This window comes from Aythya marila, assembly GCF_965140915.1.
Source record: "Aythya marila genome assembly, contig: HAP1_HAP1_SCAFFOLD_169, whole genome shotgun sequence".
NCBI lineage: Eukaryota > Metazoa > Chordata > Aves > Anseriformes > Anatidae > Aythya > Aythya marila.
The window spans coordinates 263,680-289,139 of record NW_028137768.1 but is presented as its reverse complement, the minus strand read 5'-3'; the positions used below and the strand labels follow the sequence as shown (position 1 = coordinate 289,139).

General features: G+C 50.8%; 1 protein-coding gene across 1 annotated transcript; it reads right to left on the bottom strand.

The window, feature by feature from the left end:
- Positions 1 to 23,545: 23,545 nt before the first annotated feature.
- Positions 23,546 to 24,493, bottom strand: LOC309890575 (olfactory receptor 6E1-like; the record flags this gene model as incomplete). Its single annotated transcript, XM_082784998.1, has 1 exon — positions 23,546 to 24,493. The coding sequence occupies one exon, from the start codon at positions 24,491 to 24,493 to the stop codon at positions 23,546 to 23,548; it is 948 nt and encodes a 315-aa protein (XP_082641124.1).
- Positions 24,494 to 25,460: the final 967 nt, after the last annotated feature.

The window sequence follows — 25,460 nt, the reverse complement described above, 5'->3', positions numbered from 1 at the left end:
TATCTCAGATTTTTCCCTGTGTTTCCTTTGGTGAAGCTTGATTCTTTTGGGCTATCTTTAATTTATTTAATGTTCACTAAGGGTCTGATTTTATTTAACATGCAAGTGCAACTTACCCCCCCAGTCTTAATGGCATTGCAACCACATCCACTGCACTATACATTTATTGTAATACTCCTCCCAGCTTTCACTGTATTCATCGTGTCTAGTTTATTTCTAGTCTCTATATCCACATTACCCTTCTCCTGTGGCCTGAGTGGCTTTTCAGCATATTCCGTAAGGAAGCAATCCTGTATTACTCTTATATTAATGCTTGCTTGGTAGTTTTTCCCACTAACATTTTCCTAGGAAATGTCTAGGTAATTGAACTCCTCCACTGGATCATTACGCTGGATTCGATACAGACTTCCTTCATCTGTTAAAACGTTTCCTGATACACTTTCTCATCCTCTCCTGAAAGTCTCTGGCAAGGTCCAAGGACTAACTTTTTCCATATCTCATTCTTCTGTTTACTTCAAACAGTCCCTGTTGTATCAGCCAAAATCCTAGTGTCATTTATTTCTGTTTATTCAGTATTCTCCCTGTACGCAAATTACTCCCTCCCTCATTACTTTTGTTTTACCTCACCCATCCGCAAACTTTATACCTTGGTAATTTTATCTCCCAGTCGATAGCTTGATTTAACCAAGTCTCTGTCATTCCAATGTAATCATAATTTTCCCTCAACACATGTTTGAAATACAGCAATCTTTTTTCATACATGTATGTTTCTAGCATTTGTAAAACACATTCATCCTGTTCTTTGTCCTTTTTGGTCACTTTTTTTTTTGAATGTGTAGAAAGAAAGGGTTTCCACATTGACTTAATTTACAAATTCAATGCCCCTTTCTCTAAGCGTTAAAGTCCTTATCTTTTTCGTCTATGTGAACTCTGGCTTCTGAGCAATAAAAGAAAATTAAGACTCTTTAAATTACTTTTCTCATCTCAGTCTGAAAGTGTTTCTGCAAAGTCAATCTCTTTTGATTTTGAAGGGTTGTTAAGCCTTCTCTTTAGGTAAGAGACCTCAAACTTCTCTCCACAGAGGATTTTGAACCAGTATACCAGTAGTTAGCCTATCAGATCAATCCTTTGCCTCCTTTATTCAGATTGCCCTTTGAAAGTTACTTAAATGGTAGACCCACGTGATTAGTAATTTCTTTGTCCAGCAGACACTCCTGCTGTCAGTCCTCTCTTGGTGCCAATACCTTCAGTGTGGACTAAGATTCCTGGAAGCTTTCTGACACCCTTTCAGTATTTTGAACTTTTGTCTGGTTGAGAATTGGAATATTGATTTACTTGTCTGGTTTGCTTATACCACGTGTTGTCCCCTCCACCCCCCCCTCCCCCTTTTTTTTCTTCATTGTTCTCCTTTTCTGATAGAGATAGGGTGATACAGAAGAGTTTGGATGCTTATTAATCAAAAATAAATCGAATTTTGGAAATGGAAAACAATCACTTATCTACCTGTAAATGGCAGAGAGCTGCTCTCTAGCTATCTTGCAGCTGCCCATGGAAAGTAGATATCTGGGCTCAGAGGGCTGAAATAACTCCACCCTGTTCTGTTTTGCACCAGTCTAATCTTCACTCCAGCTGCTTCTGCCTAAACACAGGGCAGCACCTTAACTATCCAAATGGCTGATTAAATGATAGATTTACCACTTTTCCTAATCTGTGAAAAGCACAGTTCAAAGCTATGTGTTTCTTAGTTGAATAAAGCCAGAGGAAAAAGTGATTCTTCCATAACTCAGATTTATAGCTTCGCTCTTCCTTTCCTCCTTTCTCACTTTCACTATGTCCTATTGTCAGCTGTTCCTCTCCAGTTGCCCTATTTTACAGCTATTGCTTCCCACTTCTTTTGATATACATGTATTTACCTATAACCCATGTCTACATCTGCACACCAACCTTCTCTTGTCTAGCTAACCTGAGACATATTTCACTGCAGTTCTGTGAGCTGCATGAGCTCTTATGATTCTGCCAGCTGATGAAGATTGACCTGCTGTAGAGGGAATGAAAAACTGGGACGTCTTTTCATTCTTCCTGTCAGTAAAACACCTGCTTCTAAGCCTTCCATTAAGAGAAATAATAATAAAAAAAAATCCACCATATTATATTACAGTAAAACTACACGGTGCAGGGAGATTGATTTAGGCAATACGTGTTTATCCAGATTGGAATATACTTTGAAGTCTGAGGGTGAGGGCCTCATACTTCAAAGAGCTCTAAGGATTTATGGAACAGATGGTAAGACTGAGAGTGCCGTGTGAACCCATCAGCGTGGACACAGATCTTGGAATCTAGATGTTCGTGTTTGACACATGAATGAACACATGAACCATAAATAACACTGATCCCTGTTTGTAGGAGATGAGCCTTTGATGCGTGGAAGTGGTTCTATTTTGCTGTATCATGGGATAGCGAGCATGGGAAGGAGTGCATCACTAGTTAGTTCAGGAGTGACTGATAGATAGGGTGGACCTTGCTAGCTCTTGTGTAATCTGTTTGCTACTTGGAGAACTCCTTTCTTTCTGCAGTGAGATATATCTTGCTCAGAAGTAAATGGAATCTAATTATTTGTGGGCTGAAATAAGAACAAATGGAGATATAGAAAGAACTATGTCTAGATCAGCAGAGCAATGAAGAAAAAGTCCAAGAGAGGAAAAAGTGTATGACAGCATAAGAGAGGAAAAAGGTAATTCAGAATGCAAGTGAATGCATGTAGGAGAAGAAACTAAACAAAATTACACAAAACGATTGTAGAAATAGATTAAGAATATAGACGTAAAAGATAAGTAATAGAGAGTGAAAACATGATTACACCAAGAAAACTGTGTTTAAAAACATGCATTTACCTAACTTAGGACTTTAACTTGCAAAATACCATGGCATCAGTGCCAAAGATTACTTGACTACTGTTAGCTTGTGCAGCACTAAAAGCATAATCATGTCAATTGCTTATTTGCAGGATTTTTCGTATTTCTAAGAGTTGATATGGAAATGATCCGTTCTGTATCAGTACAATTTCTGAACACTTGATAAGAGATACTGTGGCTTCCCCTTCAGAAAAGAATCTCGAGAGCCGAGTACAGGGGGACGATCACTTCCCTAGCCCTGCTGGCCACACTGCTTCTGATACCAGCCAGGATGCTGTTGGCCTTCTTGGCCAGCTGAGCACACTGCTGGCTCATATTCAGCTGACTATCCTCCAATACTCCCAGGTCCTTCTCCTCCTGGCAGCTTTCCAACCACTCATCTCCCAGCCTGTAGCTCTGCTTGGGGTTGTTGTGCCCCAGGTGCAGGACCCGGCACTTGGCCTTGTTGAATTTCTTGCAGTTGGCCTCAGCCCATCGGTGCAGCCTATCCAGATCCTCCTGCAGAGCCTTCCTACCCTCGAGCAGATCGACACACGCACCTAACTTGGTGTCATCTGCACACTTACTGAGGGTGCACTTGATGCCCTCATTCAGATCATCGATAAAGATATTAAAGAGGACTGGCCGTAGTCCTGAGCCCTGGGGGACTCCACTAGTGACCGGCCTCCAAGTGGCTTTAGCTCCAGTTAAATGTAACTGGATTACAACAGCAGGCATGTTTCTAGCCACACGTGCCTTTTTCCAGAGAGAAAGCTGAAGCACGAGGCAACCCCCAGGCTGCTGCACCCTGAGGGGCAAGGGCAGAGCAAAGCCCAGGCTGGCACAACACAAAGCGTTGGGGACGGCCATGGCTGCGGAATGCTGGCCCCAAGGGCGGTTGGGCGGTTGGGCAGGCCTGTACCGGCTGCCCGTGCTGACGGGGAGGCTGCTCGGCTGCCTGCTCCTCCTGCTCAAGTGTCTGCTCCAGACACAACCTCAACCAGAGGGAGTCAGCTTCTTTTTCCTCTCTCTTCAAGCAGGATGGTGACACGATCGGGTCAGGAAGGGAGTGACCGCTGCATGAGGATGAGGGGACAAGGACGGCCTCGGTGAGTCGCTGGAGACCCTCAGGAACAGAGGCAAGTGCTGCCATGGTTACAGGGGGATGCTGCTCTGTTTGGTGCTTTTCCTCTTTCAGACAGAAACATCCCTCGCGATGAGACCGGACCATGGCACACTGCTGGCCTCTCTCGCTTTGAGAACTCAGCCAGAAAAGACGCCAATGCTCTCCAGGACAGATAAGACAGCCCCAAGCCATTCCCCACCACGGTGTCACCATGCTAAGTGGGAATATGACACATTTAAGCTACAACAAAGAAACATCTCCTGGACATCAGGAAGATGCGAGATGGACAGCCTTCTTGTAAGGCTGGGAGAGCCTCGTGCAAGGAGGAAGAAATGGCTTCCAGTGCTGAGAGGGGGTGGCTGCTGGTTTGTCGCCTCCTCTATTAGAGCTGGAGACACTGACAGTGCTGGAATGAAGCCATGGCACACTCCTGGACTCTCTTGCATTGAGAAGTCAGCTGGAAAAGGTGTCAACAATCTCTAGGACAGGTAATTTCGCCCCAAACCACACTCAGCAACGGTGTCATAGGAAGCAGGAAAGTGACACGCTTGGGCCAGGAGGAGAGTGACCGCTCCATCAGGATGACGGGAGACAGATTGACGTGGTGAGACACTTGAAGTTGTTGGGCACAGAGGCAGGGTCAGCCCCTGGTAACACGGGGATGCTGCTCTGTCAGTTCTTTCTCTTATTATAGCCAGACACACACAGCGATGGGAAGCAGACGATGGCACAATCGTGGCGACTCTCCCTTTGAGAAGTCAGCTGAGAGGAAGAGCTGCCAACGCTCTCCAGGACAGGTAGGATTGACCCAACCCACACCCACAAGGCTCTAACTGCAAGCAGGAAGGTGACACGCTCCGGCCAGGAGGGCAGTGACTGCTCCATGAGGACGATGGGACAGGGACAGCTTTGGGGAGTTGCTAGAGACCCTCGGGCACAGAGGCAGGGGCTGCCCGTGTTAAGAGGGATGCTGCTCTGTGTCGTGGTGCTTCTGTTTCAGCCAGAAACGCACAGGAATGGAACCAGACCATGGCACAATCCTTGCCGCTCTCCCCTTGAGAAGTCAGCTGTAAGGAAGAGCTGCCAACGCTCTCCTGGACAGGTAAGACTGCCCAAATCCATACCCACCAGATACTAACAGCAAGCAGGATGGTGACATGATCGGGGTAGGACGGGAGTGGCCGCTGTATCAGGATGATGGAACAATGACAGCCTCGGTGAGTCACTGGAGACTGTCGGGCACAGAAGTAGGGGCATCCTGTGGTCTAAGAGGGATGCTTGTCTGTTTGTTGATTCTTCTTTTTCAGCCAGAATCACACAGCGATTTGACCAGACCATGTCAAAATCCTGGCCGCTCTCCCCTTTAGAAGTCTGCTTGAATAAGTGCTGCCAATGCACTCCAGGACAGGTAAGATTGCCCAAATCCACACCCACCACTGTCCACAGTAAGCAGGACGGTGACACGATCAGGCTAGGACGGGAGTGAGAGCTCCATCAGGACGACGGGACACGGACAGCCTCGGTGAGTCACTAGATACTCTTGAGCAGAGAGGAAGGGGCTGCCCTTGATCACATGGGGGTGCTCCTCCATTTGTTTTGTCTTTTATTAAAGTCAGACACATACAGTGATGGGACGAGACCACTGCACAATCCTTGCCTCTCTCCCCTTGAGAAGTCATCTGGAAGGAACTTCCAGCGCTCTCTAGGACAGTTAAGATCTCCCCAACCTACGCCCAGCAGGCTGGGCATTGCTGCTCCGTTTGGTGCTTTTCCTCTTTCAGCCAGAACCGGCACAATCCTGCCGTCTCTGCCCTTGACCACTCATCTAGGAGGAAGAGCTGCCAACGCTCCCTAGGACAGGTAAGATCGCCCCAACCCACATCCACCAGCCTCTAACAGCAAGCAGGAAGGTGACATGATCGGGGTAGGACGGTAGCGTCCTCTGTTTCAGGATGACGGAACAATGACAGCCTTGGTGAGTAGGCGGAGATCCTCGGGAACTGAAGTAGGGGCAGCTTGTGGTCTCAGGGGGATGCTGCTCCGTTTGGTGCTTCTCTTTTGCAGCCAGATTCACACAGCGATGGCACCAAACCACAGCACACTCCTGGCCACTCTCCCCTTGAGAAATCAGCTGGAATAAGAGCTTCCAACCCTCTCCAGGACAGGTAAGATCACCCCAACCCACACCCCCGATCATCCACAACAAGCAGGAAGCTGACAGAATGGGGGCAGGATGGCAGCGAATGCTGCATGAGGATGATGGGACACAGACAGCATCGGTGAGTCGCTAGATGCTCTTGAGCAGAGAGGCAGGGGCTGTCCATGGTCACAGGGAGGTGCTGCTTTGTTTTGTGCTTCTTCTCTTTCAACCAGACACACACAGCGATTAGACCAGACCACAGCAAACTCCTAGCCTCTCTGGCCCTGACCACTCAGCTGGAAGGAAGAACTGCCAACGCTCTCCAGGACAGGTAAGATTGCCCCAACCCACACCCACCAGCCTCTAAGAGCAAGCAGGATGGTGACAAGTTCAAGTCAGGACGGGAGTGACCACTGCATGAGGATGAGGGGACAGGGACGGCCTCGGTGAGTCGCTGGAGACCCTCAGGAACAGAGGCAAGTGCTGCCATGGTTACAGGGGGATGCTGCTCCGTTTGGTGCTTTTCCTCTTTCAGACAGAAACACACCTAGCGATGAGACCGGACCATGGCACACTGCTGGCCTCTCTCGCTTTGAGAACTCAGCCAGAAAAGATGCCAACGCTCTACAGGACAGATAAGACAGCCCCAATCCATTCCCCGCCACGGTGTCACCACGCTAAGTGGGAATATGACACATTTAAGCTACAAGGAACATTTCCTGGGCATCAGGAAGATGGGAGATGGACAGCCTTGGTGTGAGGCTGAGAGAGCCTCGTGCAAGGAATGGCTTCCAGTGCTGAGAGGGGGGGGCTGCTCGGTTTGTCGCCTCCTCTATTAGAGCTGGAGACACTGACAGTGCTGGAATGAAGCCATGGCACACTCCTGGACTCTCTTGCATTGAGAAGTCAGCTGGAAAAGGTGTCAACAATCTCTAGGACAGGTAATTTCGCCCCAAACCACACTCAGCAACGGTGTCATAGGAAGCAGGAAAGTGACACGCTTGGGCCAGGACGGGAGTGACTGCTCCATCAGGATGATGGGAGATGGATTGATGTGGTGAGACGCTCGGGTCCGTTGGGCACAGAGGCAGGGTCAGCCCCTGGTCACACGGGGATGCTGCTCCATTTGTTCTTTCTCTTATTAAAGCCAGACACACACAGCAATGGGAAGCAGACGATGGCACAATCGTGGCGACTCTCCCTTTGAGAAGACATCTGGAAGGAACATCCAGCACTCTCCAGGACAGGTAAGATCACCCTAACCCACACCCACCACCCATAACAGTAAGCAGGAAGGTGACATGCTCGAGCCAGGAGTGCAGTGACCGCTCGATGAGGACGATGGGACAGGGACAGCTTTGGTAGGTCTCTAGAGACCCTCGGGCACAGAGGCAGGGGCTGCCCTGTTCACAGAGGGATGCTGCTCTGTTTGGTGCTTCTTCTCTATCAGCCAGAATCACACGGTGATTGTACCAGACCATGGCACAATCCTGGCTGCTCTCCCCTTTCGAAGTCATCTGGGAGGAAGAGCTGCCGATGCTCTCCAGGAAAGCTAAGATTGTCCCAACCCACACCCACCATGTTCTAACAGCAAGGAGGACGGTGACATGATCGGGGTAGGATGGGAGTCGTCTCTGTATCAGGATGACGGAACAATGACAGCCTCGGTGAGTTGCTGGAGACCCTCGGGCACAGAAGTAGGGGCAGCCTGTGCTCTCAGGGGGATGCTTCTCCATTTGTTGATTCTTCTTTTTCAGCCAGAATCACATGGCGATTGGACCAGACCATGTCAAAATCCTGGCCGCTCTCCCCTTGAGAAGACAGCTGTAAGGAAGAGCTGCCAATGCTCTCCAGGACAGGTAAGATTGCCCCAACCCACACCCAGCAGGTTCAGTGGCACGCAGGACGGTGACACGATCTGGTTAGGACGGGAGTGACTGCTCCATCAGGTTGACGGAACACCGACAGCCTCCGTGAGTCGCTGGAGACCCTCGGGCACAGAGACAGGGGCTTCCCAAGCTTAGAGAGGGATGATTCTGTGTTTGGGGCTTCTTCTCTTTCAGCCAGAATCACACAGTGATGGCACAAAAACACAGCGCACTCCTGGCCACTCTCCCCGTGAGAAAGCAGCTGGAATAAAAGCTGCCAACACTCTCTAGTTCAGGTAAGATCTCCCCAACCTATGCCCAGCATGCTGTAACAGCAAGCAGGATGATGACACGCTTGGGCCAGGATGGCAGTGACCTCTCCATGAGGACGACAGGACACAGACAGCCTCAGTGAGTCACTAGATACTCTTGAGCAGAGAGGCAGGAGCTGCCCATGGTCACAGGGAGGTGTTGCTTTGTTTTGTGCTTCTTCTCTTTCAACCAGACACACACAGCGATGAGACCAGACCAAGGCACACTCCTGGCCTCTCTCCCCTTGAGAAGTTAGCTGGAAGGAACTTCCAGCACTCTCCAGGACAGGTAAGACCTCATCAACCTATGCCCAGAAGCCTTTAAATGAAAGCAGTACGGTGACACGCTCAGGCAAGGAGTGCAGTGACCGCTCCATGAGGACAAACAGACACTGACAGCCTTGGTGAGTCGCTAGATACTCTTGAGCAGAGACGCAGGGACTGCCATGGTTGCAGGGGGTTGTTGTTCTGTTTGGTGCTTTCCCACTTTCAGCCAGAAACAGCACAATCCAGGAACAGACACACACAGCGACAAGACCAGACCACGGCAAACTCCTAGCCTCTCTGGCCTCGACCGCTCAGCTGGAAGGAAAATCTGCCAACTATCTTCAGGACAGGTAAGATTTCCCAAACGCACACCCATCAGGCTGTAACAGAAAGGAGGACGGTGACAGGATCAGGCCAGGAGGGCAGTGACCGCTCCATGAGGACGATGGGACAGGGACAGCCTCGGTGAGTCACTGGAGACCCTGGGGCACAGAGGCAGGGGATACTCGTGTTCAGAGAGGGATGCTGCTCTGTCTCGCGGTGCTTCTCATTTAGCCAGAAATGCACAGCGATGGAACCAGACCACAGCACACTCGTGGCCACACTCCCCTTGAGAAATCAGCTGGAATGAGCTGCCAATGCTCTCCAGGACAGGCAAGATCTCCCAAACCCACACCCACCAGGTTCTAAGAGCAAGAAGGATGGTGACATGATCGGGGTAGGACGGGAGTGACCACTGGATCAGGATGATGGAGCAATGACAGTCTCGGTGAGACGTGGTAGAGCCTTGGGCAGACAGGCAGGGGCTGCCCATGGTCATGGAGGGATGCTGCTCCTCTTTTTCCTTCTCTTATTAAAGCCAGACACACACAGAATTGACTCCAGACCACGGCACACTCCTGGCCTCTCTCCCCTTGAGAAGTCAGCTGGAAGGAAGAACTTGCCATGCTCTTCAGGAGAGGTAAGATCACCCCAAACCACACTCACCAAGGTCCACAGCAAACAGGACGGTGATTCGATTGGTCCAGGACGGCAGTGAGCACTCCAACAGGATGATGGCAGGAATCAGACTTGGTAAGATGCTGGAGAACCTCGGGCACAGAGACAGGGTCATCCTGTGTTCACACGGGGGTGCTGCTCCATTTGTTCTTTCTGATATTAAAGCCAGACACACACAGCGATGGGACGAGAGCACAGCACAGTCCTGGCCTCTCTCCCCTTGAGAAGTCATCTGGAAGGAACTTCCAGCACTCTCCAGGACAGGTAAAATCGCCCCAACCTATGCCAAGAAGGCTGTAAGAGCAAGGAGGACGGTGACACACTCGGACCAGGATGGCAGTGAGCGCTCCATGAGGACGAGAGGACACGGACAGCCTCGGTGAGACGCTAGATACTCTTGAGCAGAGAGGCAGGGGCTGCCCGTGTTCACAGAGGGATGCTTCTCCAGTTGGTGCTTCTGTTTTGCAGCCAGAGTCACACAGCGATGGAAAAAAACGACGGCACAACCTGGCCGCTCCCCTCTTGAGAAGCCATGGCACACTCCTGGACTCTCTCGCATTGAGAAGTCAGCTGGAAAAGGTGTCAATGATCTCCAGGACAGGTAATTTCGCCTCAACCCAAACCCCAGCATGGTCTCTTTGCAAGCAGGACAGTGACACACTTGGGCCAGGATGGGAGGGACCGCTCGGTCAGGATGACAGGAGACGGCTTGACGTGGTGAGACGCTCGAGGTTGTTGGGCACAGAGGCAGGGTCAGCCCCTGGTCACACGGGGATGCTGCTCCATTTGTTCTTTCTCTTATTATAGCCAGACACACACAGTGATGGGAAGCAGACGACGGCACAATCGTGGCGACTCTCCCTTTGAGAAGTCAGCTGGAAGGAACATTCAGCGCTATCTAGGACAAGTAAGATGACCCCAACCCACACCCACCAACCTCGAACAGCAAGCAGGATGGTGACATGATCGGTGTAGGATGGGAGTGGTCTCTGTATCAGGATGACGGAACAATGACAGCTTCGGTGAGTTGCTTCAGACCCTCGGGCACAGAGGCAGGGGCTGCCCGTGTTGACAGAGGGATGCTGCTCTGTTTGGTGCTTCTTCTCTTTCAGCCAAAATCACACAGAGTGTTTACCAGACCATGGCACAATCCTGGCCTCTCTCCCTTGAGAAGTCAGCTGTAAGGAAGAGCTGCCAACGCTCTCCAGGACAGGTAAGATCTCCCAAACCCACACCCACCAGGTTCTAACAGCAAGAAGGATGGTGACATGATCGGGGTAGGACGGGAGTGACCACTGGATCAGGATGACGGAGCAATGACAGCCTCGGTGAGTCGTGGTAGAGCCTCGGGCAGACAGGCAGGGGCTGCCCATGGTCATGGAGGGATGCTGCTCCTCTTTTTCCTTCTCTTATTAAAGCCAGACACACACAGAATTGACTCCAGACCACGGCACAATCCTGGCCTCTCTGCCCTTCAGAAGTCAGCTGGAAGGAACTTCCAGCGCTCTCTGGGACAGTTAAGATCTCCCCAACCAATGCCCAGCATGCTGGGCATTGCTGCTCCGTTTGGTGCTTTTCCTCTTTCAGCCAGAAACGGCACAATCCTGGCCTCTCTGCCCTCGAGCACTCAGCTGGACAGAAGAGGTGCAAATGCTCTCCAGGACAGGTAAGGTTGCCCTAACCCACACCCACCAGGTTCTAACAGCAAGCAGAACGGTGACGCGCTCGGGTCAGGAGGGCAGTAAACGCTGCATGAGGATGACAGGACACGGACAGCCTCGGTGAGTCGTGGTAGAGCCTCGGATAGAGAGGCAGGAGCTGCCCATGGTCATGGAGGGATGCTGCTCCTCTTTTTCCTTCTCTTATTAAAGCCAGACACACACAGAATTGACTCCAGACCACGGCACACTCCTGGCCTCTCTCCCCTTGAGAAGTCAGCTGGAAGGAAGAACTTGCCATGCTCTTCTGGAGAGGTAAGATCACCCCAAACCACACTCACCAAGGTCCACAGCAAACAGGACGGTGATTCGATTGGTCCAGGACGGCAGTGAGCACTCCAACAGGATGATGGCAGGAGTCAGACTTGGTAAGATGCTGGAGAACCTCGGGCACAGAGGCAGGGTCATCCTGTGGTCACACGGGGGTGCTGCTCCATTTGTTCTTTCTGATATTAAAGCCAGACACACACAGCGATGGGACGAGAGCACAGCACAGTCCTGGCCTCTGTCCCCTTGAGAAGTCATCTGGAAGGAACTTCCAGCGCTCTCCAGGACAAGTAACATTGCTCCCAGCCTCATCCACCACTGTCCACAGAAATCAGGAAGGTGACACGATCAGACTAGGATGGCAGTGACCGCTCCATGGAGACGACAAAACACGGAAAACCTCGGTGAGTTGCTGGAGACCCTCGGCTACAGAGGCAAGGGTTGCCCGTGTAGACAGAGGGATGCTGCTCTGTTTGGTGCTTCTTCTCTTTCAGCCAGAATCACACAGCGATGAGACCAGACCACGGCACACTCCTGGCTGCTCTCCCCTTGAGAAGTCAGCTGGGAGGAAGAGCTGCCAATGCTCTCTAAGACAGGTAAGTTCGCCCCAACCCACACCCACAAGGCTCTAACTGCAAGCAGGAAGGTGACACGATCGGGGTAGGACAGCAGTGACTGCTCCATCAGGACGATGGGACAGGGACAGCCTCGGTGAGTCCTGGTAGACCCTTGGGCACAGAGGCAGGTCACTGCCTATGGTCACAGGGAGATGCTGCTCTGTTTGTTCTGTCTGTTATTAAAGCCAGACACACACAACAATTGGATGAGCCCACGGCACAATCCTGGCCTCTCTCCCATTGAGAAGTCAGGTGAAAGGAAGTTCCAGCGCTCTCCAGGACAGGTAAGATCTCCCCAACCCACACCCACCAGGCACTAACAGCAAGCAGGAAGGTGACACGCTCGGGCCAAGAGGGCAGTGACCACTCCATGAGGACGATGGGACAGGGACAGCTTTGGGGAGTTGCTAGAGACCCTCGGGCACAGAGGCAGGGGCTGCCCATGTTAAGAGGGATGCTGCTCTGTGTCGTGGTGCTTCTCTTTCAGCCTGAAATGCACAGCGATGGAACCAGACAACGGTATAATCCTGGCCACTCTCCCCTTGAGAAGTCAGCTGTAAGGAAGAGCTGCCAACGCTCTCCAGGACAGGTAAGATTGCCCCAACCCACACTCACCAGGTACTAACAGCAAGGAGGACGGTGACATGATCAGGATAAGACGGGAGTGGTCGCTACATCAGGACGATGGAACAATGACAGCCTCAGTGAGTCGCTGGAGACCGTCGGGCACAGAAGTAAGGGTAGCCTGTGCTCTCAGGGGGATGCTGCTCCATTTGTTGGTTCTTCTTTTTCAGCCAGAATCACACAGCGATTGGACCAGACCATGTCAAAATCCTGGCCGCTCTCCCCTTGAGAAGTCTGCTTGAATAAGAGCTGCCAGCGCACTCCAGGACAGGTAAGATTGCACAAATCCACACCCACCACTGTCCACAGTAAGCAGGACGGTGACACGATCAGGCTAGGATGGGAGTGAGAGCTCCATCAAGATGACGGGACACGGACAGCCTCGGTGAGTCACTATATACTCTTGAGCAGAGAGGCAGGGGCTGCCCGTGGTCACAGGGAGGTGCTGCTCCGTTTGGTGCTTCTTCGTTTTGCAGCCAGATTCACACAGTGATGGGACCAAACCACAGCACAGTCCTGGCCACTCTCCCCTTGAGAAATCAGCTGGAATCAGAGCTGCCAACGCTCTTCAGGACAGGTAAGAATACCCCAGCCCACACCCACCAGGCTCTAACTCCAAGCAGGACGGTGACACGATCGGGTCAGGACAGGAGTGACCGCTGCATGAGGATTACAGGACACGGACAGCCTCGGTGAGTCGCTAGAGACCCTCGGCACAGAGGCATGGGCTGCTCATGTTCACAGAGCCATGCTGCTCTGTCTCGTGGTGCTTCTCTTTCAGCCATAAACATACAGCAATGGAACCAGACCATGGCACAACTTTCTGCTCTCCCTTTGCGAATTCAGCTGTTACCAAGACCTGCCAACGCTCTCAAGGACAGATAAGATTACCCTAAACTACACCCCCAGTGGTCCACAGCAAGCAGGAAGCTGACAGAATGGGGGCAGGATGGCAGTGAATGCTGCATCAGGAAAACGGGACGCAGACAGCCTCGGTGAGTCACTGGAGACCGTCAGGCAGAGAGGCAGGGGCTGCCCGTGTTGACAGAGGGATGCTGCTCCGTTTGCTGCTTCTCCTTTTGCAGCCCGATTCACACAGCGATGGGACCAAACCACAGCACACTCCTGGCCCTTGAGAAGTCAGCTGTAAGGAAGAGCTGCCAACGCTCTCCAGGACAGGTAAGATTGCCCCAACCCACACTCCCCGGGTTCCATTAGCAAGCAGGACGGTGACACGATCAGGCTAGGACAGGAGTGACCACTCCGTCAGGACAACGAGACACGGACTGCCTCGGTGACTCGCTGGAGACCCTCGGGCACAGAGGCAGGGGCTGCCCGTTCTCACAGAGGGATGCTGCTCTGTTTGGTGCTTCTTCTCTTTCAGCCAAAATCACACAAAGTGTGGACCAGAACATGGCACAATCATGGCCGCTCTCCCCTTGAGAAGCCAGCTGGAATAAGAGCTGCCAACGCTCTCCAGGGCAGGCAAGATTGTCCCAGGCCACACACACCAGGTTCTATTCACAAGCAGGACGGTGACATGATCAGGGTAGGACAGGATCAGCATGATGGAGCAATGACAGTCTCGGTGAGTTGTGGTAGAGCCTCGGGCAGAGAGGCAGGGGCTGCCCATGGTCATGGAGGGATGCTGCTCCTCTTTTTCCTTCTCTTACTAAAGCCAGACACACACAGAATTGACTCCAGACCACAGCACAATCCTGGCCTCTCAGCCGTTGAGAAGTCAGCTGGAAGGATCTTCCAGCGTGCTCCAGGACCGGTAAGATCTCCCCAACCTACGCCCAGCAGGCTGTAACAGTAAGCAGGATGGTGACACACTCGTGCTAAGATGGCAGTGAGAGCTCCATGAGGACGACGGGACATGGACAGACACGGTGAGTCTCTAGAGACCATTGATCACAGAGGCAGGGACTGCCCGTGCTCACAGAGGGATGCTGCTCCTTTTGGTGCTTCTCTTTTGCAGGCAGAATCACACAGCCATTGGCACATAAACACAGCACACTCCAGGCCACACTCCCTTTGAGAAATGAGCTGGAATAAGAGCTGCCAATGCTCTGCAGAACAGGTAGTATCCCCCCAACCCACACCCACCATGTTCTAACAGCAAGGAGGACGGTGTCATTATCGGGGTAGGACAGGAGTGGCCGCTGTATGAGGACGACGGGATAATGACAGCCTCGGTGAGTCGCTGGAGACCCTCGGGCACTGAAGTAGGGTTGGCCTGTGGTCTCAGGGGGATGCTGCTCCGTTTGGTGCTGCTTCTCTTTCAGCCAGAATCACACAGCGATTGGACCAGACCACGGCACAATCTTGACCGCTCTCACCTTGAGAAGTCATCTTTGAGGAAGAGCTGCCAATGCTCTCTGGGACAGGAAAGATTTCCCCAACCCACACCCACCATGCTCTAACTGCAAGGAGGACGGTGACATGAGCGGGGTAGGACGGGAGTGGTCGCTGCATCAGGATGACAGAACAATGACAGCCTCGGTGAGTTGCTGGAGACACTCGGGCAGAGAGGCAGGGGCTGCCCGTGTTGACAGAGGGATGCTGCTCTGTTTGGTGCTTCTTCTCTTTCAGCCAAAATCACATGGAGTGTGGTCCAGACCACGGCACAATCCTGGCTGCTCTCCCCTTGAGATGTCAGTTGTAAGGAAGAGCTGCCAACGCTCTTCAGAACAGGCAAGATTGCCCCAACCCACACCCACCAGGCTCTAACTGCAAGCAGGACAGTGACACGCTTGGGCCAGGACTGGAGTGACCGCTTAATCAGGATGACGGGAGACGGATTGACGTGGTGAGACACTCGAGGTTGTTGGGCACAGAGGCAGGGTCAGCCCCTGCTCACACGGGGATGCTGCTCCGTTTGTTCTTCCTATTACTAAAGCCAGACACACACAGCAGTGGGAAGCAGGCGACAGCACAATCGTGGCAACTCTCCCTTTGAGAAGTCGTCTGGAAGGAACATCCAGCGCTCTCCAGGACAGGTAAGATCGCCCTAACCCACACCCACCAGGCTCTAACTGCAAGCATGAATGTGACATGATCGGGTCACGATGGGAGTGACCTCTCTATGAGGATGATGGAACACAGACAGCCTCGGTGAGTCGCTGGAGACCCTCAGGCAGAATGGCAGGGGCTGCCCGTGCTCACAGAGGGATGCTGCTCTGTTTGGTGCTTCTCTTTTGCAGCCAGAATCACACTGCGATGGCACCAAACCACAGCACACTCCTGGCCACTCTCCCCTTGAGAAATCAGCTGGAATAAGAGCTGCCAATGCTCTCCAGGACAGGTAAGATCGCCCCAACCCACACCCACCAGTGTCCACAGTAAGCAGGAAGGTGACACGATCAGGCTAGGACGGGAGTGGCCACTGTATGAGGACGACGGGACAATGACAGCCTTGCTGAGTCGCTGGAGACCCTCGGGCACAGAAGTTGGGGCAGCCTGTGGTCTCACGGAGGTGCCTCTCCATTTGATGCATCTCTTTTCCAGCCAGAATAACACATTGATGGCACCAAACCACAGCACACTCCTGTCCGCTCTCCCCTTGAGAAGTCAGCTGGAAGGAAGAGCTTCCAACGCAGTCCAGCACAGGCAAGATCACCCCAACCCACACCCTTGATGGTCCACAGCAAGCAGGAAGATGACAGTGAATGGTGCATCAGGAAGACGGGACACAGACAGGCTTGGTGAGTCGGTAGATACTCTTGAGCGGAGAGGTAGCGGCTGCCCATGGTCAAAGGGAGGTGCTGCTTTGTTTTGTGCTGCTTCTCTTTCAGCCAGACACACACAGCGATGAGACCAGACCACGGCAAACTCCTAGCCTCTCTGCCCTCGACCGCTCAGCTGGAATGAACAGCTGCCAGCAATCTCCAGGACAGGTAGGATAGCCCCAACCCACACCCACAAGGCTCTAACTGCAAGCAGGAAGGTGACACGATCAGGGTAGGAAAGCAGTGACTGCTCCATGAGGACAATGGGACAGGGACAGCCTCGGTGAGTCCTGGTAGAGCCTTGGGCACAGAGGCAGGGGCTGCCCGTGTTGACAGAGGGATGCTGCTCCGTTTGCTGCTTCTCCTTTTGCAGCCAGATTCACACAGTGATGGGAGCAAACCACAGCACACTGCTGGCCACTCTCCCCTTGAGAAGTCAGCTGGGAGGAAGAGCTTCCAATGCTCTCCAGGACAGGTAAGATTGCCCCAACCCCTACCCACCACTGTCCACAGTAAGCAGGAAGTTGACACAATCAGGCTAGGACGTGAGTGACTGCTCCATGAGGATGATGGGACACAGACAGCCTCGGTGAGTCACTAGATACACTTGAGCAGAGAGGCAGGGGGTGCCCATTAAAATACACCATAAATGTTTGTTCATTGTCTTTTGTATTATAAAAACAAGGAGTTCTGTTTGAGGAGGGGGAGTTGCAAAAGCTCCATGCTGAAGCAAGAAGCTGTATAATGCTTGGCTAGACACTATGAAAATTCTTTTGCTTAATGTAACAAAAGAAGAGAACCCCCTCCCCTTCTCTCTTTCTGCATCTCAGTTGCCTCTTTTGTTCAAAGACACTGTTGCAAAGCTCATGTAACCATCTCCTGATAAGTTGCTAAATTAGTGTGTCAACAGCTTGCCTTCCTGTCTCATGCTGGGCCAACATGACCAAATAAAAAAAAAAAAAAAGAAGTTGAACCACAACACTGAGCAAGACTATGGCCTTCATCTTCACGACCACCAGAGGGACAGAGACGACCCCCTAGCAACAGTGCGCGCAGTCACAGAATATACCAGGATGTGCTGTGTAATCCCGGAATTACCAAGATATAAAAAGGGACCCTGGCAGGGGTGAGGTGCGCGCCGTTGACCGAGCGGAGACTCTCCGGCCGCCCAGCACTGTTTTGCTTGCTGTTGCTTACTCAATAAACAACTTACAACATTGGTGAAGAAGAATGCAGCCTAATGTCCGTCCATTTCCTGAGCCATGTCTGGCCCCAGCGTGGGGGCTGCTGAGGAAGCCCAGAGTTGCATTTGTCCCAGCAGCTGTGGTGCCAGCAAATAGTATCTGTCCTTTTACTGGCCTGGGAGTGTCCCAAAGGTGCTGGGACTGATGGCAAATGTCATCCTGCAGGGGAATCTGGAGCTGCCCTGTGCCTTGTGCTGGCCTGGGGAGTGGGGCTGGCCCTGCGGGACACAGGCACTCTGTGCTGGGGATCTCCCAGGCAAGAGACCAGGACTCCTACAGCTTCACGGACCTCCATTTCCCAAGCCATGACTGTCCCCAGCCCTGGGGTTGCTGGGGAGGCCCAGAGCCACCTTTGTCCCAGCAGCTGTGGTGCCTTGCGAGAGGCTGCAGCTGTGGTGGCCATGCCCAGAGCCCTGCAGCTGCCTGTGGTGGGCACTGCCCTGGGGCCAGCCCAGCCTGGGCTGTAGGGCTGGGCTGGGCTGTACTGGGGAGAGGGCATCAAAGTGGGGAGAGGTGGGCAGGGGCTGGGCTGGGCTGGGCAGTGCCTGGCAGAGGGCAACAGCAGCATCAGGGAGCAGTGGCAGCATTTAGGGGAGGGCTCCCAGCAGGGCTTGATGCTGCAGAGCCAGGGCTGCGCAAAGGGAGCCCAGAGCAGCAGGGGCAGGGAACTTGCATGGCCCTTGTATGGCCCTTGCAGCCCCCTGCAAGCATGGCCCTTGCAGCCCCCTGCCCTGGGCCTGCCTCTCCCCTTGGCCTCAGCCCCGGCCTTGTCTCTGCTGGCAGGAGCTCTCTTGGCATGTGCTCCCTGGCCTCGCCTCGCCTCCACAGAGCTGCTGCCCACTCAGGCTGCTGGCACAAACGTGTCCTCACAAGCAGCACCACCCCTTGGGCTGCTTCTCCTGGCCTCCCCCACCCCACTGCCTTGACTCCTTGTCTCTGCTCGGTCCCCTCCTTGTCACCCAAATGTGTCCCTTGGCTGTCAGCTCCCTCTGCCCTGCCCCACAGGATGACAAGAATTGGGTGGGACATATTACCATGGCGTGTGGAAGTATTTTTGTAATCTGCATTGGTGATGGCACAAAAAGACACTTCCTTCAGCAGTGATCTACATCCTTCTTCAGGTAAATTTTCAGGATCTCTATTCATCACAGGAGAGGAAATACTGATGTTCACCTGTACTTGCATTTCATTGCTTTGTCCATCATGGTGTACTCCCTCATCTTCCAGGCACTTTCACCCCTCTTGAATAAACTATCCATATTGAATGTCCCCTTTCTAGCTGCCTGTCTGGACCTATGCACTTCCCACGGTTCTCCTGCTTCGTCCTCCCCTTACTCTTTGATCATTCAGACCACTCTCACTGACCCAGTTGCTGCTTTGAGCTTCATTGAGTTCAAGCTTGCCCATCGATTAGCAGTCTGCCTAATGGTTTCTGTAGCAAGCTCCTCATCATTTATCATTGAATTAAGATCATATGGAATATTACCAATCTTAAAACCTATAATTTCTCATCAGTCAATATAAAATACTTAATTTACAGTCATCCTTTTGGGAAGGTAAACCTGACTGGAGACGTACAAGATGAGGAGCTTGCTTTGCTGTTTGGAAAATTGCTGCATGTTTTCTTGTTGTTTGTTTTATAATAAGGAAAAACCCTTCTCTGCTTGTGTGTAGCCAGGTCTCTAAGGAAAGCAGGTGGGAGCTGGTACAAGGGGGCTGTAACATCCAGCTGCAGACTTCAGTGCAGTTTTGTGGTGTAAGGGAAAGTGATGCAAGCGCCAGGTGGCCAATGAGAGAAACGTCCAGGTTGGGGTGGTGAGGAGCAAGGTTGTCCATGCACTGTCAGGCCTCAAGAGTCTGCTTTTCCTCCATATGTCCATCTCCATAGGGGAAGCCCTGGGTTAATATCAATTGAAGAAAGATGCTCAAAACTGAAATGCAACAAAATTCATCCTTTAAAATGAGAAGAGACTTTTATTAGGTGCTTTTTGAAATCTTCCTCCTTAACTGCACCTTGAAACTCTCCAATTAGTTCTCCAAGTCTTGAAGACTTGAATAAAACTATGGAAGACATATGGTTCCTTAGGAGTTTCTTCATTGTAATGAGTTCCATGGTGGATTTTGGTGCTCAGTCTGTGAAACTCAAGTACTGAGAGGAGAACGATGCAATTGCTTGAGAAAGTAAAGTCAGAAGGAATAGTTGAAGTGACTTGGAGTAGTGGTGGACCCCACTGAGGGCCGTTACCAAGAGATTCTCCTTGTTAGGGCAGATAATTGGAGGCCATGATTACAGATAGGCAAAGCACTGTGCTGAGAAAAGTCTCTTTGTTTTGGTCAGACAAAAGCAGAAAGGTCAAGTCCTTACCCCAGCCTGGAGGAGAGATCATGCACCCCCATATCTCACTCAGGGCTCTTCCTGGGTTCTGTGGGGTAGTGGGAGATTCCCATAATATCATGTGAAGGACAATGGTATGACACCTCCCAGTATTTGCACACAGTTGAACGGAGAATACATGGTCCCAATGCCATGAGTATAATTTGTCTCCTCATAAGCCATGGCTGCGGTCACAAAGATGTCAGTGCTACTGCAGCCTTCCATTTTTGCCAGAGCACTCTGCCTTCTCCTCTGCAGGCTTTCCTATGCTGTCCCACTCCTCTCTAAAAGCTGCAGACAGCCACTTCTCTTCTCCACCTTGCTCTCACTCTGCTATTGCCATGATTTCACTGATGCCTCTCCATTCTTGCCAGCTGTCCCTTCAAACACAAGGGCAGGGGCTGATCCAAACTACCTGTGTGTGATCTCTGGACCCACAAAACCAGTTCCAGTGCCTCACTTCCAAGCCAAGAACTTCATCTGAATATCTAATCTAAATCTACCCTCTTTCAGTTTAAAAGCATTCCCCTTGTCCTATCACTGCACACTCTGAGAAAATATCTCTCCCCTGCTTTCCTGTTGCCCCCCCTTAAGTAGTGGATGGATTCTATGAAATCTCCTCAGAGCCTTCTCTTCTCCAGGCTGAACAACCCCAATTCCTCAGCCTGTTTTAATAAGTGAGGTGCTCTAGCCCCTTGATCATCTTTGCAGTCCTCATATGGACTTGCTTTAATAGCTTCATGTCATTGTTATATTGGGAGCCACAGAGCTGAATGCAGTACTCCAGGTGGGGTCTTGGGAGAGCAGAGTGGAGGGGGAGAATCACCTTACCCATTCTCCTCCCAGCCTGAATTTGTGCTTGGGATTGCCGTGGCCCAGATCCAGGACCAGATGATGGTTGGACCAGGTGATCACAGAAACATAGAATCGTCTAGATTGGAAGAGACCTCCACGATCAACGAATCCAACCTCCAACCTAATACTAACAAGTCCTCCACTAAACCACATTGCTAAGTTCTACATCTAAACGTCTTTTAAAGATCTCCAGGGATGGTGATTGAACCACTTCCCTGGGCAGCCCATTCCAATGCCTAACAACCCTTTCAGTAAAGAAGTTCTTCCTAATATCCAACCTAAAACTCCCCTGGCACAACTTTAGTTCATCCCCCCTCATCCTGTCTCATCCTGTCACCAGGCACGTGGGAGAATAGTCCAATCCCCACCTCGCTGCAGCCTCTATTAAGGTATTTACAGAGAGCTTATTATACTTATTAGGTTCACGTTGTCCCAAATCTCAACCTTGTCCAGGTCCTTTGGATGCCATCCTTTTCTTCTATTGTATCAACTGCAACATTCAGCTTGGTGTCATCTGCAAACTTGTTGAGGGTGTACTCGATCCCACTGTCTAGATCATTGATAAAGATAATCAACAGTACCAGTCCCAGCACAGACTCCCCAAGGTGCACCACTTGTCACCGGCCTCCACTGTGCTCAAGAAAGGGGATATGGTGGGTACACACCACACGTCACCCAACGGTTTTACTTGCATGACCATGGAGAAGACACGAGAAAATGGGATAGGAAAGCTACCTTGACCCTAGAGGTATGGACATGTGAATTTCAAGGAAAAACAATGGCCAAAGAGGGGCCTTCTGAGAAAATTGCTGCTCCGGTTTCCAGTAGGCAGTCCCTGAGACACAGTAACAAATACTGTGACCAGGGCTAGAGGGGCGCTGCTTTCAGCCAGCTGGAGGGAAGAGACAGTTGGGTTTATTGGACTGTGTGGATTTGATGGCCTGGAACTTCAGACACACAAGAGTGAAAGGCTCAAGTGGACACTGGTACAAAGTGTACTGTAATGCCATCAGACCACAAAGGGGCAAGTCCATTTGTATTTCTGCAGTGACAGGGGGATCCCAACCGGTAACAGTATTGGAGGCAATTGGGACTGGCCTGGAGGCTCTGTACATCCTTGGCATAGACTACTGCAGGAGAGGGTACTTCCAAGAGCCAAAAGTTTTTGGGGTGGGGGGGTTGGCATATCCGCCTTGGAGACAGAGGACATCAAACAGCTGTCTGCCTTGATCTGGTCTCTCACAGGACCCTTCTGTTGTGGATTTGTTGGGGGTCAAAGAAGAGCAGGTGCTGATGGCTACCCCAATGGTGCACCTGAGGCAGTATCACACTAACTGAGACTTCCTGATTCCTATCCATGATCTGGCTCATCAAGTGGAGAGCCAAGGGGTGAACAGCAAGACTCTCTCACCCTTTAATAGTCCCATATGGCCAGTGGACTATCGTGGCCTGAATGAAGTCATGCCACTTCTGAGTGCTGCAGTGCTGGACATGGTAGAACTTCAATATGAACTAGAGTCAAGGCAGCCAAGCGGTATGCCACAACTGATATTACTGACATGCTTTTCTCCAGCCCTTTGGCATCAGCGTGCAGACCACAACTTGCTTTCCCTTGAAGGGCTGTCCAGTCCACCTGGAATCGACTGCTCCAGGGGTGGAAATACAGCCCTTCCATTTGCCATGGAAGGGCTGTGCTTTATTTATTTATTTATTTATTTATTTATTTATCTATTCAGTACTTTCTTCTCTTAATCTGTCTACTTGGCAGTAGAAGATTTCACTTGTATTGGTGATATTCTACACTTCAGAGACTGATCATTCTCTGGATGGGGATGTTAGTAACAGCAGAATATAGTGACTTTTTATTCCTCACTCAATTCCTGCATTTAAGAAGCTTAGAACTTTTCAAGTTATGAAAGTTCAGTGAAATTAAAAATATTAAAATGACTTCCCTCCCCCCCCCCCCCTTTTTTTTTTCAATCTGCGGTTGCCCTTTTGCCTTTCCACTCCTTTCAGCCTTTCCACATCTATGTCACACACAGAGATGTTTTTGTGCCCTGCAGGCACATACCTCTATTCAACCAAGAGCCCACTCCAGAATCCTAAGAGACCTGAAGCTGCTGCAGCTCCATGCCCCTGGGTCCAACAAGAGCAAGGCAGAGTGCGTACACCCAGCAGGCACACACACAAGCCCACACAGACAACACGTAGGCATCAATACATGGCTGGACATAGGTGAATGCAGGCATGCACACTCAGTGTTCACACAAGCACAAACAGCGGAAATGGCCTTATCCTGATCCCCTCTCTGGCTGAGCAGGACAGAGGCCCATTAGTAGGAAATGTAAAGTGGTGGTGTCTGTGTGTGAATGTGTGCATGTGTGTGTGTGTGTGCAAGGTAGTTCTCTCCAGCAGCTGTGATCAGACACTCAGCCTGCCCAGGACAAGTCCCTGGCTCCCAGTCTCTCCAGTTGAAGGCACTTGGACATATGCTCTTCAGAAATGCATCACGATTAGGGGAAAAGCTGTGCTGATGCAAGGGCCATGGCTTCCTTCAGGGCCAGCATCACGGCCTTGTTTCTAAGACTGTAGATGAATGGGTTTAAGAATGGGTACAGGACAGTGTTCAGCAAAGCTACAATGCTGTTGGTCTCCAAAGAAATATATCCTGAGGAGTGTGCATAGAGAGCAATGCAGCTTCCATAGGCAATGGCCAAGGTGGTGAGATGGGAGGAACATGTAGCAAAAGCTTTTCTCCTCGCAGATGCTGCTGGCATTTGTAGAATACAGAAAAAGATGTGTGTGTAAGATGTCAGAGTTAAACACAAGGAAGACAGCACAATAAACAATATGAAAAACGAGTCTATTTTCCAAAGCAGGGTGATGTCAGAGCAAGACAGTTGAAATAAGGGGGTGCTGTCACAAAAAAAGTGCTGGATCTTGTTCGAACCACAGAAAGTGAGCTTGGAGAGCAGCACCAGGCGGTAAATCGAGAATGTGAAGCCCATGACCCAAACAGCAGCAACCAGCTGGATGCAGAGCTGATGCTTCATGAGGGCAGCATAGCGCAAAGGCTGGCAGATGGCAACGTAACGGTCAAAGGACATGACAACAAGGAGAGCTAATTCTGCACCACCCAGGGCAAAATAGAAAGAGGACTGGGCAAAGCATCCACCTACTGAGATTGTTCTCCTGCCAGAGCTCAGAATAACCAAGAGTTTGGTGCTTGTGGAGGACGTAAACCAGATTTCCAGGAATGCCAGATTGCCAATGAAGAAGTACATGGGGGTTTGTAGGCGGCTATCCACACACACCAGAAAAATGATGGCTGAATTCCCCATCACTGTAGTCAGGTACATGAGTAGAAGGACCATGCAGAAAAATAGCTGTAGCCTTCGTTCAAGCTCTGTGAAGCCTGTGAGGATGAATTCAGAAATGACAGTTCCATTGCCTACTCCCATGCCCAATTTCCATTCATCCTGCTGAGGCAGGAACATGGCAAAACCAAGTAAAATAATTTCATGGTCTGGATGCAAGGTTATCTCCTTCCTTCTCTCTTTCCTTGCTTGCAGGCTTCCTATAAACAGAGAGAGGAGACTCTGTTGGACCTTCCTCACACTCTGACCTTTCCATTTCACGTATCATGCAGAGTCAACAGGGAATTTCTTGTCTTCTTTCCAACCTTGTCCATCAGCCACAAATGATTCTTTCTCAAGAACACAGGACTAATAACGGGTTGTTAGCGATTGCACCCTTTTCCCGAGAAGTTCCTCATTTACTCAGAACAATTGCAAACACCCGTTGTAACAAGGTTTCAAAAGGAAATCTCATCTTCTGCACAAGTATTTTCTATTATGTAGATGCTAAACCATGAATTCAAATATGTATATTGAAAGTTATTCTCTCTCCTCTTCAGTACTTGCCTTTTTGGACTATCAGCAGCTGAGGATCTCCTGGTTTATTTCAAGACAAAGGAATTTCAGGTCTTTCTTTTGTAGTGCTGTGATTTCTTCTTTGTCATCTTCCCTTATTTCTTGAGGAAAGAAGGAAAATGGGGACCAAGTGTAGCTTGCCTTTTTCAGTACTGTAAAGTAAGGCCAAAATTCATTATGGTCCCACCAGGTCAGTAGAAACAGATCTATCACAATCTCATCTGACTTCATTCTGCACTGAAAAGCAGATATATCCAGAATTGCTCTTTGTTCTTACTATCAGACATTCTCAACTAAATGCCTTAGTTTTCTGAGAGGTGGAAAAATCTTGTCCTCTTCAAAAGCTTAAGGATAGTCCTTGTAGTACAAAGAGGAAGTGCCTAAAAAAAGCAAAGTGCCAAGTACTACTGTGTAGGTTTATATTTCACTTGTCTAAAAGTCACATCCTTCAGGTTGAGCTATTTGACTAACTCCCATCCCGTCAATGCTGAGAGAG